Raw genomic sequence first — 19912 nt, 5'->3', positions numbered from 1 at the left:
CCACTTGCCAATTTGGAGTTCCAACACGTACTATACATGACACCAATTACTTCCATGCTACGGAGTATGACTCATCTAATACGTAAACAAATTGTTACTCTTCCGTCCCTCTTGTTATACTAAACTTACAAACAAAGTTTTATGTGATAAGTGACGGTTTGATTAAATAATTGTATATACCTCTCTGTCTTGAATTAAAAGATTATCCTATTTTGATTTCTTGACGTTACAAATATATTAGTCTTCCTTTGATCAATATATTTCCTATTTTGCATTTTAATTAGTAGTTAATAGAATTAAATATAAAATTACTAGTTACTCCCTCTTTCCTAAGCATTCTTCTATTTTCCTTTGACACATTTGCCAATGCCACATTTCATATCGTTAATATCTCTAATTCAAAGTAATTAAAAATTATAAATTTTTATATTGGTAAGATATTCATTGAGACGAATCAAACAACACCCTACATTACTATGTTTTTTTTCCTATACATTGAAAAGATATTCTAAAGATTCTCTTCCGTCGTAAATAAATGAGAAGAACATTAAAGAACGAACAGAGTAGCCATTTAGATTTAATTTCCAAATAAAACATTTATGTTAGGAAAAAAAAGAGCTTATCAAAAACAATTATTTTAAAATTATTAAAATTAATACCCTTAACTTTACTCGGTTCGTGTACCTGATCTCATAACCATATCGATTCGATTCGATTCGTATACCAATCAGAGCCAGATTTTAGATTCGCGAACCCGATTTGATAATCATATCCCCACCTCAAATGTCCCTCCTAATAGGTTAATAATCTTAACATGAGTGATGAGAAATGGATAGAGATGGACCCTAATAGGTTAATGGATCATGGAAACAATACATCGATTTCCAATTTCCATAGTTAAATAATAAAAAGTTACGGAGTAGTAGTCAAGATTGCACCTCAAAAACCGCACACAAATTTAAATAAATCATATGCAATGGGTTTATTTATGGATCTTCTTCGCAATCCATGTACCGCTTATTAATCAAAGATGGTTAACGTGGCGGGTTGGATGGATTAAGAGTGGATTTCATAGGCCATGGATAAATAGCATACGGTCCGCCTCAGTTAAAATAAGGGTGGATCGAGTTGTGAGTTGTGTCGAAAAAAATGGACACAGTATGTGATGGGTCGTGGTTTACGTGGGTTGTGGGTTATGGGTCATTGTGGGTTGTGCGGGTCGAGTGTGTTTGATGGGTTACAACAAGTTTTGTACCCGATGTGAGTTTGATAGGTCATGTGGTTTGGGTGGATTTAAACGAGTTTTCAGAGCTGATGTAGGTCAGGTGGATTTAGACGATTACTTAAGCGTTAAAAAGTCACAAATTTATATGAACTTAAATTAATTAATTTTTATGTTAATGACAACTCACATAAATATCGGTAACTTTTGTGTAAGACCGTCTTACCGGAAAGACCACTTTGGTTACTTAACTAATTGGTTTAATTTCTTAACTAATTAGTTTTAGTTCTTAACTTATTAGTTTCATTGTTTAACTAATTGGTTTTAGTGCTTAACTAATTAGTTGCAGTGCTTAACTAATTAATTTCATTATTTAACTTATATGATACCAATGTGTCTTTTGTGTAAGACTGCCTTATATAAAAGTTTGTACCTAAATATGGTTAATGTATATTTAAACAATAAAATTAGAACTTATTAACATTTTAAATATACAAAATAGTTTAAACTAGGATGGCGGGTCTGGTGGGTCACATGGTTATGTGGGTTGGGTTGGTTCGTGCAGTGTGTTGAGTTGGGTGAGTTGGGTGTGCCATAGCGGGTGGTGTCGGGTCCGATGGGTGGTTCGAAACGAGTTGTGTTAAAAAAACTCGATTCACGATACATCCAAAAAAATTCGTGTTGGACGGGTTGTGTCATAGGTCAAAAGTGGATCCGATCCACGTGACCCACTATAGATTGTGTCAGACCCAACCCATAAACCATCTCTACCCTTGCACCATCTTTTTCTATTGTTGTACTTTGATAGTACTCCGTAGTATTTTTCGATGTGAAAACAAAAGTGCATGATATAATAATTACAAATATCAACCAATAGGAAAAAGGTAACACACTAATCTAGTATATATTATATAAATAAAGAAGGCATATTTACTGACCTATTAGAGCCCAACGTAGAAAATCTCATGGTTCCAGCCAATGAAAAATCAGATTTTCAATTTATTTTTGAATTTAAAAAATCGAGTGTCATGTAGATAATTAATTAGGTGCCACGTAGATATTTTATTTAATTAAATAATTACTAATATATTCAACTCCATCCAAAATCAAACAATCTAATAATTAAAAAAAAAAAAACTAAAGTTAAATTCATCCAAAATCAAACACTAATCTTAAAATTATTTAATCCAAAATCAAACACGCACTAATCCAATATTAGAGTGCCACTTATAAATCTAATGGTTTCGTCCAATAAAAAAATAAGATTTCGAAATTATTTTTGAGTTGCAAAATTCGAATGACACGTAGATGCCGCATATTAGAGCGCCACGTAGATATTTTTATTAATTAACTAGATTTTAGCCCGTGCGATGCACGAATTCTAATAAATTGTTAAGTTAAAATAAAAATTTTATATATACCAACTGTTATATTTATATATTAGATTAGATTATTTTTTATTTTGGATTTTCATTTTAGTTTTATTTTTTAATTACTAGAGTGTTTGATTTTGTATGAAATTGTATATGCGTAATATTAATAATTAATTAATAAAAATATCTACGTGGCGCCTAATTATTTATCTACGTGGCACTCAACTTTTTTTAATTCCAAAATAATTTCAAAATATTATTTTTCATTGGCCGAAAGCATTAGATTTCCTACGTGACGCTCTAATATTGGATTAGTGTTTGATTTTAGATTGAATTTTATTTTAGATTAGTGTTTGATTTTTGATTACTTTTATTTTAGATTAGTGTTTGATTTTGGATGAATTTTATTTTAGATTTTTTTAAAATTATTAGAGTGTTTTATTTTGGATGGAGTTGTATATATTAGTAATTAATTAATTAAAATATCTACGTGACACCTAATTAATTATCTACGTGGCACTTGATTTTTTTAATTAAAAAATAAATTAGAAATCTTATTTTTAATTGGCCGAAACCAATAGTAATCCTAGGTGGCGCTCTAATATTTCAGCAAATATTCCTCCTATATATAATATATATTAGATTATTAAATCAAACACTAATCCAATATTAGAGCACCACGTAGAAAATCTAATGGTTTCGGCCAATAAAAATAAGATTTTGAAATTATTTTTGAGTTGCAAAAGTCGAATGACATGTAGATAAATAATTAGGTGCTACATATATATTTTTATTAATTAATTACTAATATTACGCATATACAACTTCATCCAAAATCAAACACTCTAATAGTTAAAAATTAAATCTAAAACAAAATTCAATCAAAAAAAAACTATTCTAATATATTATATAAAATATAGCAGTTAATATATATAAGAGTTTTATTTTAACTGAACAATTAAATAAAATTCGTGCATCACACATGTACCAATTACGTTTCACTTTCTTCTGTTAGTTGACATTGACGTAATTGCCTAAGACATTGACGTAATTAGAATCTGTCTATATATATATGGCATTCTTGCCATAAAGCATCCAAACTATTCTTCTCAAAAAAAAAAAAAAAAAAAAATTCCAAACCAACGAAACCATGAACAAGTTAGAACCAAGTGTTAAATACAAGGCCTTAATAGTGAGTGAGGTTTTAGACGATTTGCTTGCACTTCAAGAGCATGACCGCCTAATATTCTTGGCCATGATTAAAGATTCAGATACCGAGTGGACTCCACTACTTACTAAACTCGTCGACCGAGTCATAACTCACTACGAGGAGTACTATCGAGTCATTTCCAAGTTGATCAAGGGAAATGTACGTCTTAGTTTGAGGTCGTCCCCGGGGTGGCCTTCCTACCTCGAGGACCCCTTTCTTTGGGTTGGCGGGTGGAGGCCTAGTATGGCCTTCCACCTCCTAGACTTCAAACCCGGGTTTCGACTCGGGGTTGGACTCGATAGGTTGCTCAAGGGAGTGAACATGGACGAACTTAAAGACATTTCGCCGAGTCAGTTCGTTCAAGTTGGAGAGCTTCAGAGGCAGACCATTCGTGAGGAGGCCGAGTTGACTCATTCTCTTGATGATACGGCTCTTCCGATGGAGAACGGTTTTACTGAGTTTGACTCGGTGATGACAACAAATGATCTTATTGTAGCCCATAATGATGATGATGGTCATAGTGAGTTAAGGGATGTTTTCGGCAAGGCGGATGATCTACGGCTGAAAACACTCAGACTTTTTGTGCACATCCTAAGTCCAATCCAGGCCGTCCAATTATTTATCCCCGCTGCTCAGCTTCATCTAAAAGTTGAAGCGTGGGGTAAGAATAGAGAGGAGGCGAATACAAGAAAAGTCAATAATGCCCTTACTAAGGGTAATGGGCATTGTGTTTTTGGTGGGTTTTTCGAGACGTGGCTCCGCGAGCAAGAGGTAGATCTCGAGGAGCTCAAGTCAGCGGCCGTGTCTTACACCAAGTCCTCTCGATCGCATACCGAGTCGACTCAGATCCTCGGCGTACTAGTACGTCGAGTCATGAGTCATTATGAGAACTATTACCGAGTCAAGTGCGAGTCGGGGAAACAAAACGTCCTCAATATGATTAGCCCTGCATGGAAGTCTCTCCTTGAGCAGGCGTTCCTTTGGATCGGTGGCTGGAGACCCTCTACGACTTTTCACTTGCTGTACTCAGCTGTCGGGTTACAACTCGAAGCTGGACTCACTGAGTTGTTGGCGGGGTTGAGTACCGGAGACTTGGCAGACCTCACATCGAGTCAACTCACCCGAGTCAACGAGCTGCAGCTAAAGACTATTAGAAAGGAGAGGGAGTTAACTGAAATGCTGGCTGCTGTGCAAGAGACCGTAGCCGACTCGTTCATGATTAAGCTCTCACGCGTAGTCGAGACGACTGAGTCGGTAAACAAGCGAGTCGAGTCGATACTTAGCATTAAAGAGGACAAGTTTAAGGAGATATTTGGAAAGGCTGATGATCTACGTATGAAAACGCTTAGAAATGTAGTAGCCATCTTAAACTCAAATCAAGCCGTCCATTTCTTGATTGCTGCTGCTGAGCTCCAACTCAAGCTTCATGAATGGGGTAAGAACAGAGATCATTAAAGTATTAAACTAAACACTAATTTGTTGTACTCGTTTTTAACCCAAAAAAAAAAAAACACTAATTTGTTAGAGTATTAAGTACTTTCTTAATCCGGTAGATTTGAACCTAAGACCTAGAGTATACTAAACACTAATTTGTTGTACTCTCAGTCTTATCCACGATGTCAACATATATTTTATCAGTTCTTATTTAGTTAATTTGCGTATTTCTTTAATCAAGTTTGTCAATGTAAACGCTTGCTTTAACATGTTTTGCTCTAATTTCCAGAAGCTTGATTTAACATGATTCGCTCTAATTGCAAGAGGCTTTTACCTCTATATGACCCTCTTAAGTGTTTAATCCTTCAGTGATAAGAGAGACATGAAACAAGCTATGATAGATAGATGATGAACACTTTTGACACAAATTTGATTGATGGCTAATTGGCGGGAAATATAGAGGATGATTTATCTTTCCCTGTTTGGATATCATTATTTAGGTTTTGCTCTGATTTTTTGGTCTAGCCTAACAAGTCATAAGAATAAGTTGAAGAGAACTGAACTTCAATTAGGGTGATCAAGCAACACAATTTTGTGATGCAAGTAAATACTGTCACTGGCCTTTTGGATAGATTTCTCATTTCTCTTAAACGAAACTACAAACGCCAAATATAATTTAAGTAAATACTACGGGTATATACCCACTACACAGATGAGGAAGTATTTCGGATATCAGATATGTGCTTGCAAATACATATCATAGCAAAAGACAAAATAGGAAAAAGGACAAAAAAGAAATTAAATGGTATTTTTTAAAACAAAAATGGTACTTTTTTTTACAGAATGATACTATTTTTTACAGAATGGTACTTTTTTTTTTTCAGAATGATATTTCCTATTTTGTCTTTTAGCTATTTATCTTTTAGCTGATATGTGTGTTTCCACACATATCTGATATGCGAAAATACAACCTCCTACAAGGATATGAAAAAAAAACTCTTTGTAATAGAATACAACATAAATCAAAATAAAATGATTATAAATGTTACAGAGTACAATACTTGATGGAAACCACAAACTACAACTTAGGTAAAAACCATAGGGCAGGGCAAAAATCTGAACGAATATCATCACCTTCATATACGGTTTCAAACTGGTTGTTAGACATGTTGAAAAGTCCCATATCATGTCCACCCTTAAGAGTGGGTTCAGACCAGAATTGAAACTCGTCGTCTGTAAAATAAATACAATTTTTTTTGTAATTATTATTGTCTGATACACGAACAGACATAGAAGAGTTATTCCCCAAAAATAATGCAACATCACCCAAGTCATTCACGACTTCCCAATTCCTAGTGTCAATCTTTAGCTTATATACCTTAAAATCTTTTGTGCGATAAACCACATCTGGATCCCATTCCTCCCCAGTTTCACCAAGAACGACCGTTTTGAATCGGAGGACCATTAGAAGATCGCCAAATGACTCTAACAAATATACTGCTTTAGGACAGTCTGCAGTGATCAAATCTGAAGGCGGAGGTAGATGATACTCCATTAACATAGGAGGTACAGAGTTTTGAAGAAATGCACTAATGTCACAATATCCAATCGCTCCTAATTCGTGCACGAAAAGATAATCAGGTGTATAACCAGGTGTTGTTATAACAAGATAATCATTATTATTATCTTCAAAAATATGAACCTTGTCCACGGAACATTTTCGTACAAAAGCAGAGTCTAATGTGGTGCAATCAACAGTATCATCATCAGTGGGCATGGTTGATTGAGGAGGTAGGCAAGCTCGAGCAGTGGTTAACGGGTTAAATAAATATAACTCTAGGTTAAGGTCAAACACGACAACCCAACCACCACAGGAGGAACCCCAACATCGAGCCCCAAAAGTTTGGGGGAGCTTGAATTGGTAACAACTTTGTTTTGTTTAGTTGGACAAAATAGTTTCCTAAGGGAATTAGGGTTATCTTTTGTGTTTTCGGGTAGCATCAACCATGGCATATTCTTAGTCCAATTGTTTTTAAACATAGAATATGCACAATGCCATGAACTACATACAGCAGAAAAATAAACCATCTCTTCAACAAAGTCGAGTTTCATCAGTATAAGTCCAAGGACATCAACGGGTAGTGCAGATCAATCAACCATTTTCTCCAAACCTGTAAATAAAATAAAGAAACATGACCAACATTCAAATTTTTACTTCATTATAACACCTTAATTTGACTAATAGCCAGAATTAAAGGCCAATTTGGCCTTACTTTAAAGGGATGGCTTTACACATGAATCAATCTATTTACAAACGCTGCAGATGAAGCCATCAGTAACTGTTACCTAACTCCACTACACCAAAGATGCCTCAAATCTCTTAATAAAGGTAAAGAAAGAGTTTGATTTAACCATTGTTTATCCTACCCCGTTACAGTAACAATTTAGAGCAAGATTAACACTAGTCTGAGCTACGACTTCCACATCAACTTTTTATTAATTTTTATTTTATTTTCAATTTTTCGGATTCTTGTCGGGATCCTTTCAGACTTACCTAATTTTTTCATAATTCTCAAACTTGCGGAAAAAATAATAATAATAATAAAATAAGATAGAAAATTTACTGTTTAAAAGGCTTAAGCAAAACATTTTTCATACTCTCCCAATTAAATGGGAGGTCTTAGGTTAATGCTCAATAATAATATTGAGCATACTAGGGTTAATGTTGCTCTTAGTTCATACTCCCTCCGTTTTCTAAGTTCTACCCACTTTTACATTATTCCATTCATACCTACCTTTTACAAATTCAGGAAAACGGAGGTATTAGCATTTAAAGATTTCAACTTGGGCTTAGGAAACGGTTTCTAAATTTTAATTGGTTTTTTCATGAAATGCACATGAAGTTTAACACAATGTACGAACCCTCAAACTTCTTACAATAGCTAATTGCAACCATTGGCAATCGGAATTCCAAATATGATTACGATTTTTAAATTTTTTATCAAATATCAGATTAGATCACAAAAGCCAATAGCAACATCGGACAATCCGAATTCCAAATTTGATTACCTTTTAAATTTCAATCAACTAACGATTATCGGATTACACAAGTCAATTAACCACAAAATACAAATATTCAGCTCATCCAACAACAGAAAATTCACATCAGAAAGACCCAATCAAAAGAGAAGGTCGGAATTTAAGATATATCCAGATTCATCAAATTGGAGTAAATATGGTTTGAGAAATTAATTTGAGTAAATTTTACGGTTTTTTCATGAAATGCCCCTGAGGTTTCACGAAACGCACCAAATACACCCGCGCGTTTCGAATCACATAGTATACCCCTATTTAAACTTAAAGTGCACCAAATGCCCCTAGACTTAACGCCGTTAATATTCCGTTAGCATTATTGTACCTTTATACCCTTACTCACCCAATATTTTACATTTAACTATTTTTTTTAAAAACAAAATTCCTCCTCTCCTCCTCTTCTTCTTCTTCTCTCTCCTCTCCTCCTCTTCTTCTGCCATTTTTCTTCTCGATTCTTTCTTTTGATATTTGCAAGTATGCAACAACACAAAGGGTATGAGAGATAGAAGTTGTAGATTACCAAAAAAAAAAGTTAGAGAAAAGTAGTAAGCTAGTGTCAAGCTCTCTCGATGACTCGATCTCTTTAATCTGCAGCCCACTTTATTATTATTTCCATTTTTGGAAATTAAGTTATTGGTATCATTGAATTTTTGCAATTGACAACCTGCAAAGAGAAATTTCATTGTTGTTGACAAGATTGATAATCTGACATTTTGTATGTTTTTGAAGATGATTGAGTCTGGTATAAACCAAAGGTATGACCCTTCATTTGTTAATGGAGATGCATGTTGTGGGAGGAGAAGAGGATTAGAATTGCGTATGCAAATTAGAATCGCGGATAGAGGGTCGACTTTAATCTGATTTATTCAGATGAATAGACCGTTAATTCTATTATAACCCAGGATGATTTTTGCATTCTTGTTTGATTTTTCAATTTAATTTTGCATTCCATTATGGCTGAAATCGAAGAATTGGGGCTTAAAACCCAGAAATTGATTCAAGTAAGGCTGCAAAGAAAGCAATGAAAGATAAGGAGAGAGAAAGGAACAGAAGAGAGAAAAGGAGCCGCCCCCACCGCCGCAACCCTTTCCCTCATCTGTTACTTCCGCCGCAACCTCCGCCGTTACAATATCATCATCACCATTCGTCATCGTCTTAATCTTTCCCTTCTTCATCAAACTTCAATTCATGTTCACGATTTCAATTCACTCGAAAATCTGGGTTCGAATATTTGGGGGTTTGAGTTAGCAATTGATATTTGATGAAAATGGTTTGAAGAAAGGAAAAATTGTGGTTGGTTTCACCATTTTGATACCCAGAAAAAAAGGGACTTGAGATTGAGAGGAGAGTGAGAGAAGAGAGGGGATTTAGAGTTAATTAGGGTTCATTAGGTGTTATTTAGGATTAATTAGGCTAATTAGTATTTAATTAGGATTAGTCGGATAAATTAAGAGTTAATGTTAACGGAGTTAGACTTCCGTTAAGTCTAGGGGCATTTGGTGCATTTAAGTTTAAATAGGGGTATATTATGTGATTTGAAACGCGCAGGTGTATTTGGTGCGTTTTGTGAAACCTCAGGGGTATTTCATGAAAAAACCGTAAATTTTAATTAAAAAGAAAAAAAAAGGAGAGAAGATGGTTACCTTAATCAAGCAAGCGGGAGACAACGTTAGAGGGTTGTTGGATCCGCTCGAACTGGAACTGGAACTCGAACTCGAACTCAAGTAAACAATGTTTTGTTTTGTTTTTTTTCCAAAATAAATAAATAAATAAATATCTGTTTATCTAAGTGCTTCGTACTTGATTGATGCTTTGCCAGTTGCTGCTACGGAATATTTATATGAGGAAGTATTTACACATATCTGATATGTGTAACCTAACACATATCTGACTCAAAAGAAAAGATAAAATAAAAAGTAAAGTGATTTTGGGGGGAAAATGAAATTGAATAGTGAAAGACAAATGACATCTCTGCCAAGTTGGACCATGTGACGTGGAAAGAAGGGAGCTTCACCCCAAAACAAAATCTGTCTCCTTTCCCCCAAATCGTCTTCTTCTTCCCCAATTCACTTGTTCTTCTTCTTCCCCAATTCACCTTATCTTCATCAATTCTAACCTATTGATGAACAAAAACAAACAAATTTAAACCACAATAAAATTAGCTTCCGAATTGTGGACGGAATAATTTTTTTGCGATGAGTTCGAGAGAAATAGATGCTGAAACTGGACGATTATCAGGCTAAATATAGTTGCATTCCACAATTTAGATAGTGCCATTCCAATTAAGAAAGTACCATTTATACTTTATAAAGTACCATTTCAATGTATAAAGTACCATTTCTTATTAAAAAACTACCATTCATATTTACAAATTCAACGTCATTTTACCTGAATTTTGCACTCTGAGATTAACTAATTACGAAACTTTTGGGAATAATCCAACAACATTACCATTAAACAATAACACTCCGATACATTACACACGAAAAAATCCATTAAACAATCACATTAACAAATTTTCAGATCGACTCAACCAATTTTTCAATTCAATAAAAAAATTGAAAACTTAGGGAATTACCTTCAAATGAAAAAGACCCACAAAAATCTGAGTATAATCACACTTCTGAGGAGAATCACACTTTAGAGAAGAGTAGATCTTAGCTTCAACAAGGAGAAGAGGTTGGAGGAGAGAGAAGAGAGAAATGAGGGAGATGAGAGAGATTGACGAAAGATTCGAGAGAGCAAGCAGAGACTAATGCCACGCTGGAAAACATTACCCACCAACAACCAACACACATGGATTTCATTAAACAAGTCAGTATTTTCAAATTTAGGATGAAGTTACCAACATACCCCTGATATGTTTTTCTTGGTGCATGTCTGATAGCCGCTGCGAAAACCTCATATTTATACTCCGTAAATAGGGTGCATACCCTACACGTGGTTGGAGATCGACTTAGAGGAGGAAACGGATTTCGGATTTCCTCTTCACCAAAACTATTGAAAGACAAATATACCCTTGGTTTTAACCATATTTCCAATTTCTTTTTTAGTTGACACACTTCTTATTTAGGTAATTTTAGTAGTGTACTAAAATTACAAAATTTTAGTAGGTAATTTTAATGACGAAATGAATTTAATTGGTTAATATAACATTAGACACAATTTTTAATAGAATATATATTAAAACATTTATATGACAATATAAAAGAAAATGTAAAGAACATTTTGGGACATCAAAAGAGAAAACGTAATGAACAAAAAGAGACGGAGGGAGTAGTTCCTATTTTGCATTTTAATTACTCTATCCGTTTCTAAATAAATGTCACTTACAGAGAGTGGTGCGGTAATCCTATATAATAATAAAAAAAGTCATTGACCATTATGAGGCTTCCAAATTCTCAATGGAGCAATTTCATGCACTCCAGCCAAAAGCACCTAAATCCTTCTCAAACAACTTTCACAAATTTTGAAAATTGAAAAAAGAAACACCTGCTTGATAACTTCCCAAATAAATTTCACTTACGTTAAAAAAAAAAAAAAAAAAAAACCACATTCCATCAAACTGATCAAATTAACCTCCACCCCTAAATCCCTAATCCTACGGGTTGTTCAAAACAACTATATCAACAAAGAAAAAAAAACCTCCTCCCTTCCCATCATATTCACAACCTCCTCCCTTGTGAAGAAGACACAATAACGATTCACAATTGTGAACAGGTTACAAACAAGTTCAGCTATATCCAACAATAAACTGAACTAACACATTAACCATTGGATTAACCAAGTTCACACATTGAGGGAGGAAGAGAGAGAAAAAAGAAGACCCATTATCCAATCCAATGGCACTACTAGGATCAAACTAACCACAATAAAATCTTGGTGTAAGTCTGTACTCTTCTGGGTTTTGATCGAATTTAGAATGCATGCAAAATTGGGATTGCCTGCTTAGTGTTCGATGAATTGTCTGTGTGAATTTCTGAAATGGGTTGCGTCAACATTGATAAAGATCAATCCAATTAATCATTTGTATTGATTTTGCTTTGTTTGGGGTCAGATTGATGCTCCATATGTATTCAATTGTAGTTCAATTGATTAGTTGAACTGTTCAGTTTATATCCAACAATAAACACATTAATATATGATATATGCGTAGGGTCTAGAAACTTAGGGACCAAGTAACTGAAATTATTTTCACTTTTGTACTTCAAGTGATAATAAGTTGGAAATGATTCGAGGAGAAAAATGAACTTTCAGGTGATGTTTCTTTACCGTCTCCCGGTTGCATCATGTTACAAGTAGTTTAGTTCCTTTGTAAGTTTGAATAAGGAAACTCATCAAACTCCCTCCTATTATTTATTTTCTTCTTTAATTTATTTTTGTATAATGTATTGTTTCATTATCCTAACACTATCTTCATTAAATCAGACTAGAATAAGCCCCGTGCATTAGCACGGGATATCCAACATTTTAATATCCCGTGCTAATGCACGGGGCATATTCTAGTTAATAAAAATGAGAAGTGTGTAAGAGGTAATGATTGTAAATGTTTTTTTTTCTGGAAAAGAAGAAAATTAGATAATTATTTATTGATAAAGTACAAATAAAAGTGGATGTGGAGATTGAAAAATGGAAAAAGTGTAGAATATGTAAGAAAAAATAATCACAAGTTATGGAAAAAGTATAGAATATGTAAGAAAAAAATAATCACAAGTTATGGAAAAGTGGAAAAAGTGTATGGAAAAGTGGAAAAAGTGTATGTCCAATAATTAGAAAGTGACACTGTAAGAGAACGCCATTTATAGAAAAGTGACACTTATTTAGGAACGGAGGGAGTAGCACTTAATTGAATTAAATATAAAATTACTAGTTACTCCCTCTATTCCTAAATGTCTTCCCATTTTTCATTGGCACAATTACCAATGCATATTTTATATCGTTAATATCTCAAATCCCATATAATTGAAAAATAAAAAGTTTTATATTGATATTATTCATTAAGACGAATCAAACAAAACCATACATTTTTTTGGTTCTACTACGAGGAGTTCCCACCGCCTTCGGCGAGGTAATCTCCCGTGGGAGTTTGCATGGGTACCTCGATGGGCAGCATCCCTCCCAGTTGAGATTTTTTCCATTCCCAAGGACTCGAACCCGAGACCTTGGTTAAGGAGCAAGAGACCCTTAACCACTCATGCCAAACTCAATTTGTACAAAACCATACATTACTACTCCCTCCGTCCCATAATATAGTGCCTGTTTGACCAAAATCACGGTTATTAAGGTAAAGGATATCATTGCAATAAAAACAATAATTATTTGTACTTTCAAGATAAAGTACATGTTAGTTGCTTTTATGGAGAGAAAAATTAGAGATTAAAGGTATGTACATAATAAATAGGCCTAAAAAAGACAAAAGTCAAGCACATGGATTGAATAAAAGTCAAAAAGTACAATTTTCAAAGTAAAAAATTAATGGTTTAAAATAGAAATAGGCATATCAATTAGGGACACAATTTTAGGAAAACAGACACTATATTATGGGACGAAAGGAGTATGTTTTTTCCTATAAATTGAAAAATTCTAAAAATTCTGTTCCAAAATTTCAAATGAGAAAAACCTTAAATAACGACGGGAATAGACGTTTAGATTTAATTTCCAACTAAAACATCTATGTTGGGAAAAATAAGTTTTATCAAAAATCATTATTTTAAAATTAATATCCTTAACTTTACTCGATTCGTGTACCTGATCTCATAACTGGCCCTGTCTATTTCCTAAGGGCGCACTCATAACCATATCGATTCGATTCGAATACCAATCAGAGCCAGATTTTAGATTCGCAAACCTGATTTGATAACCATATCCCCACCTCAAATGTCCCTCCTAATAGGTTAATAATCTTAACATGAGTGATGAGAAATGGATAGAGATGGATCCTAATAGGTTATTGGATCATGGAAACAAATAACAATACATCGATTTCCAATTTCCATAGTTAAATAATAAAATATCAGTAGTCAAGATTGCACCTCAAAAACCGCGCAAAAATTTAAGTAAACCATACGCAGTGGGTTTATTTATGGATCTTCTTCGCAATCCATGTACCTCTTAATTAGAGATGGTCAATGTGGTGGGTTGGATGGGTTATGGCTTTATGGGTGGGTTTTTATAGGTCATGGATAATTAACACACGATCCGCCTTAGTTTACTTAATGGTGGGTTGAGTTGTGGATTGTGTCGGAAAAAATGGACACAGTACGTGATAGGTCGTGTGTTACGTGGGTTGTGGGTCGAGTTGTGGGTTGTGTCGGAAAAAATGGACACAGTACGTGATGAGTCGTGTGTTTTACGTGGGTTGTGGGTTATGGTGAGTGGGTCTGATGGATTTGGTGGGTTACGACAGATTTTGGTGCCCGATGTGAGTTTGATCGATGAGTCATGTGGTTTTAGTGGATTTAGACGAGTTTTCTGAGTTGGTGTAGGTCATGTGAATTTGGACGATTACTTAACCGTTAAAAAATCACAAATTTATATAAACTTAAATTAATTAATTTTTATGTTAATGACAACTCACCTAAATATGGTTAATTTGCATTTAAACCATAAAATTAAAATTTATATTTATTAACATTTTAAACATACAAAATAGTTTAAACTAGGATGGCGGATCTGGTGGGTCACAGGGTTAGGTGGGTTGGGTTGGATCGTGTGTTGAGTTGGGTAAGTCGGGTGTGTCATGCGGGTGGTGTCGAGTTCGATGGTTGGGTCGAAATGAGTTGTGTTGAAAAACTCGATGCACGACACATTAAAAAAAATCTTGTGAGATGGGTTGTGTCATGGGTGAAAAGGGGTCCGACCCACATAACCTACTATGAGTTGTGTCAGGGTGGGTTGGTCAGACCCGATCCATAGTATTTTTCGATGTGAAAACAAAAGTGCATGGTATACTAGTTACAAATTCAACCAATAAAAAAAAAAAGGCAACACACCAATTGTATATTAATTGTAGGATAAAAAAATTTAACTCGATTTATGCATGCAAAGTAAAACATTTTTTCACGCAATTTGTGTACCATTTACGTTTCACTTTCTTCTGTTAATTGACATTGACGTAATTAGATTCTCTATATATATGGCATTCTAGCCACAAAGCATCCAAACTATTCTTCTAAAAAAAAAAAAACATATTCCTAACCAACGAAACCATGAACAAGTTAGAACCAAGTGTTAAACACAAGGCCTTAATAGTGAGTGAGGTTTTAGACGATTTGCTTGCACTTCAAGAGCATGACCGCCTAATATTCTTGGCCATGTGTTGAGTAGTGAGGTTTTGATGATTATAAACAAATGATGATAATCTATTTAACATGTGTGCTAAGATGTGCATAGGAAGAACAAGCTATGATTAAACCAAGAGACAAGGGACATGAGCAATGATAAGCTAATATTGACGAGAGCGGAGATGGCTACGTTATACATGTTGTTTATATGTAAATTAGCATTTACATTGGTAAACTTCATGTGGTAATTAAAGTGACAAAGGAGGAACGAAATGATACTTTATATGGTCCAGCAGGAACAACAAGAAAGAGATCAGAAACAGTTTAACAGAGTTCCTAGTTGTCTGACTGTTCCTGTTCCCAGTCTCCTGTACGAGATACGCATGCGTGCATTAATAGAGTTTAAGAGTGCATATAATTCTTTCATATTTGCATCCTAATATGTTCGTTATATGCATGTGTAATTAAGAGTCCATATTGGGATAAGTTGTTTATTAGACTTAGGACTTTGCATTAGTCTAGGTCTCTTATAATATCCTATCATAAGTACATATAGTTGTGTGTGATTAGGACTCTTCATATAGTTAGATATGCATTAGGAGTCTTCTAGGAATGCATATCATAGCTGGTCTCATTTATCATATATCATGGTGCATTGTAGACGGTGTAGGAGTCTAAGAGTTTTAGTTTGTATAAGCATGTTAGGAAAGATTAAATGTTTAGAGTTTAAGCTTTCATAATTAGTATTATGCATAATATAGGACTGTCTAGATTCAATGTATTTTAGGTATTTGAGTCACATAATACTTGCCGTAAATATTAAGTTCATATTAGGATAGGAATAGTATTTATCCACTAGTATATTATATTCCATATTATCCTATGTGTATTTTAGTTAAGCAAATATTATAATATATGATTTATGCATATTTATCATACTTGACTCAATATCTAATTAACTTGGTTTATTATGCATGCAAATAAATGATAAATGACGTGTGTAGGTAAGACTTTGAAGAAGACCCAAAGACTTACAGGAAGAACGAGGATTCAAGAGTTAGAGAATCCAAGAGAAGAGGAACTTGGACTCGAGGAGAATTAAGAGTTCAAGTACAGAGAAAGAGAAGAGAAGAAAATCTAGTAGCATTAGTGTGCTTAATAGATTTGTTTTAGAAACTGAAAGTTCGGAGCTGGTGGAACAACGTACGTGGAACAGTATCAATGACGAGGGTACTGGTCCTAGTCTGCACGTAGTATATAGGATTGCATGAGTATAGTTTTTAGATCACGTTACCTTAGAGTTTGTGTCCTAATATAAGTCTAAACATAATAATACTAAGTCATGTACTAAGGAGTTTTAGTATAGTTAGGATTATGTGTTTGATAGTAATTAGGATTGCATTAGTTAATGGTTAAATAATGTTTATCTTATTTAAGAGTCATGACAGGAAAGGAGTGTCGTTAAGATAGAGTTGTCATTAATATATCTAGTGCATAAGAGTTATTATTCGATCATATGTTTGTTAGAGTCTTAGGATAAAAGTCTATCATGATAGAGTTCTATTAGTTCTAGGATTCCTAAATAAAAGATAAACATAAAATATATCTTCTAGGGTTAATAGGTAACACGCATCACTATATATACTGCATTCATAAGTCTAGGAAAATTGTCTGACTTAGTGGTGTTACGTGCTTAAGTTAAATCTACATTATAACCCACGTCAGTACCGTCAGTTCCTGTTCCACATACGTAGTTCCTGCTCCAGCAGAATTACAGATTCTATTTGTTATTATATCTTTTATACTTGAGAGTTGGGAAGGGGTTTGAGTGAACCTTGGAATTGAGAGAATCAGCTTGAGTCGAGCTGAAGAGTTGAGAGAGAAGATCTCTAGAGAGATCAATGAGAAGGGACGGTTGAGGGACTGTTCCTAAGGGAGTTGAGTTTAGGGAACTGTGATTTTCCTAATTAGTAAAAGGTTTTAAGTCCCTACGGGGCCGTGGTTTTTCCTCTCTATTAGGGTAGAGAGGTTTCCACGCTAAAATCTCTCTTGCAATCTCTTAATGTTTTTAATTCCGCGAAAAAGTAGATCCAACATCTACAAACACTAATTCACCCCCCCTCTTGTGTTGTTCATCTAAACTAACAATTGGTATCAGAGCCGGTGCTCTATATTTTACAGGTAATCCTGATGAGTGATCCGGGAAAAGATGAACAATGTTATGAAAGAAACAGTTCCCACAATTCTGATGTTCCTGATGGACAAAAAGGAGGATAACACGTATTTGATGATGATGATTTACACAAAGATGGAAGAAAAATAATTAGAGGTAAATTTTCAATCTTTAAGATATTATTTATGCTTGCTCTATTGTTAAATATCATGAACATTATACGTTATATACTATTGGCCATATATGTGTTCATTCCATAAAGCAGAAATAGAAATCAACGATTGATTGTGAGCAAAATTGAATTAACCATGTTTATTTACAAGTTTTCAATAAGACTTTGCTTTAAATTTAAAATATTTCTTGCGATTTTGAAGAGGAACAAAGTGGTCTTGATTGTTGCACATTCCAGCAAAAATTAAAATTTTCTCCTAGTCTTGTCGATAGTAAAAATATTTCTATTTTTCCAAATGGTTTGAAATTTAATTTTTATTATCTTGAATCTGAAAAGTTTGATTTTTAAATAGATTTTAAAAATTTCAAAGAATTGGTTTCATAAATATTTTACTAGGAGCACGTGTGCATCAAGACTTGTTAAAAGCAATATTGATTTGAAATATCAAAAATTATTTTTGCAAATTGTCGAAAAGGTCATGCAACTTGAATTGAATCATGTGACCATGAAAACCAAAATTATTGTGATGGAACTGAGATTCGTTGTTCCTTGTGTTGTTTTCGGTAAAACAATTTTTGGTTCCAAAAGAGTTTTGAAATCTGTGTTTAAAAATTATTGAACTTCTTCATAATGCAAATAAAAAGGAAAATCAGATTTTCAAAATAAAATTTTCAAAATTTGAATTCACTAGGAACAACCTAGATATCGTTTATGGAGCAACTCATATCAATTTCAAAACAGGTTTTACGAATCAAAATAAGTTTCTTATTGGTGAAGTGTTGAACACATGTAGAGAACTTATATGGAAAATTCCGACTTTGAGTTTTGAATTGACTTTGATGGAACTAAGACATGTTCCTACAACTGTTTCTAGTAAAGATGACCTTATCTATTTTAAGAATTTGAAATCCGACTTTAACTGTTTTAAATACGATATTTATGTGTCGTCAATGGAAGAGAAGGTTTTCAAATCATTTCAAAAATTATCAATCTTCATCTCACTAGAAACAGTACAAGGAACAAATCTGGAGGAACTGATTGTTCCTACTTATGGGAACTGAATTATTTAGGCACTGTTATTTTAATATTTTCCAGGTGTATGCCAAAATTCAAGAAGGTTATGAATTATGAACTATTTACTTATTCAGTACCATATGAATGCAAAATTAATCTTGTTTAGTATAGTAAAACATGGTTGAAAAAAAAGGGGGCACATGTGACTACTCCTACTAACAACAAGGGACTCAAGCAAATTTGGGTACCCAAGACCAAGAACTGATCTATTTTGCAGGCCATATGTGAGAAAAGACAATATAAAGCTCATGACAAAAATGTTATTCATGCACATATTTGAAGACATATAAGTGTGTCTCACGAAAAGCCTTTTAAAGAGGTTCTAGAAGAGAAGTTGTATTACAGGTTTATATCATTATGCAAGAGATCTATAACGAAGAAATTGACAGCTAACAAATCACACAAAGAAGAAAGGAAAGATGGTATATCCCTTAAGGTCCGTTGAAATATTAGGAACAGACGCAGTAGGAACTGGATAAGAAAACAGAAAAAGGTTAAATCCAATTCCTCCACAACAAGTCAGTTCCTTGTAATCAAGATGGATGAAGACAACAAACAAACTCATATGGATTAAATTGAAGTTTTAAAGACTACGTTAAGGAGACCGAGTTATGAGTAATATGAAGAAGGGAGTTTAATCAAAATCCTTATTTACTTTGTGTGATTTACTTTGTTTCCTTTATTTCTTATATTATTAACCTCACTTTTGTTTGGTCAGTTGTGAAAATTAACGATAAGGTTTTGAAGGTCTATTCTTGAAGTAAATGAAATTTATGAGTAAAAATATGTTGGACTTCCACCTCCTAGACTTCAAACCCGGGTTTCGACTCGGGGTTGGACTCGATAGGTTGCTCAAGGGAGTGAACATGGACGAACTT

At 33.9% G+C, this 19912-nt stretch overlaps 1 protein-coding gene and 1 pseudogene across 1 annotated transcript; one reads left to right on the top strand and one right to left on the bottom strand.

The window, feature by feature from the left end:
- Positions 1-814: 814 nt before the first annotated feature.
- On the top strand, positions 815-5484 carry LOC110800411 (uncharacterized). The gene is made up of 4 exons (XM_056841366.1): positions 815-852; positions 913-1010; positions 1274-1316; positions 3688-5484. The coding sequence occupies exons 1-4, from the start codon at positions 815-817 to the stop codon at positions 5258-5260; spliced, it is 1752 nt and encodes a 583-aa protein (XP_056697344.1). The 3' UTR covers positions 5261-5484.
- A 709-nt stretch (positions 5485-6193) lies between these two features.
- Positions 6194-7399, bottom strand: LOC110800410 (F-box protein At2g05970-like; annotated as a pseudogene).
- Between the last annotated feature and the right edge of the window lie 12513 nt (positions 7400-19912).

The sequence above is a fragment of the Spinacia oleracea genome, chromosome 4 (genome assembly GCF_020520425.1).
Source record: "Spinacia oleracea cultivar Varoflay chromosome 4, BTI_SOV_V1, whole genome shotgun sequence".
NCBI lineage: Eukaryota > Viridiplantae > Streptophyta > Magnoliopsida > Caryophyllales > Amaranthaceae > Spinacia > Spinacia oleracea.
Note: the sequence above shows the minus strand (reverse complement) of the source record. Positions and strands in the feature narration are given on the sequence as shown.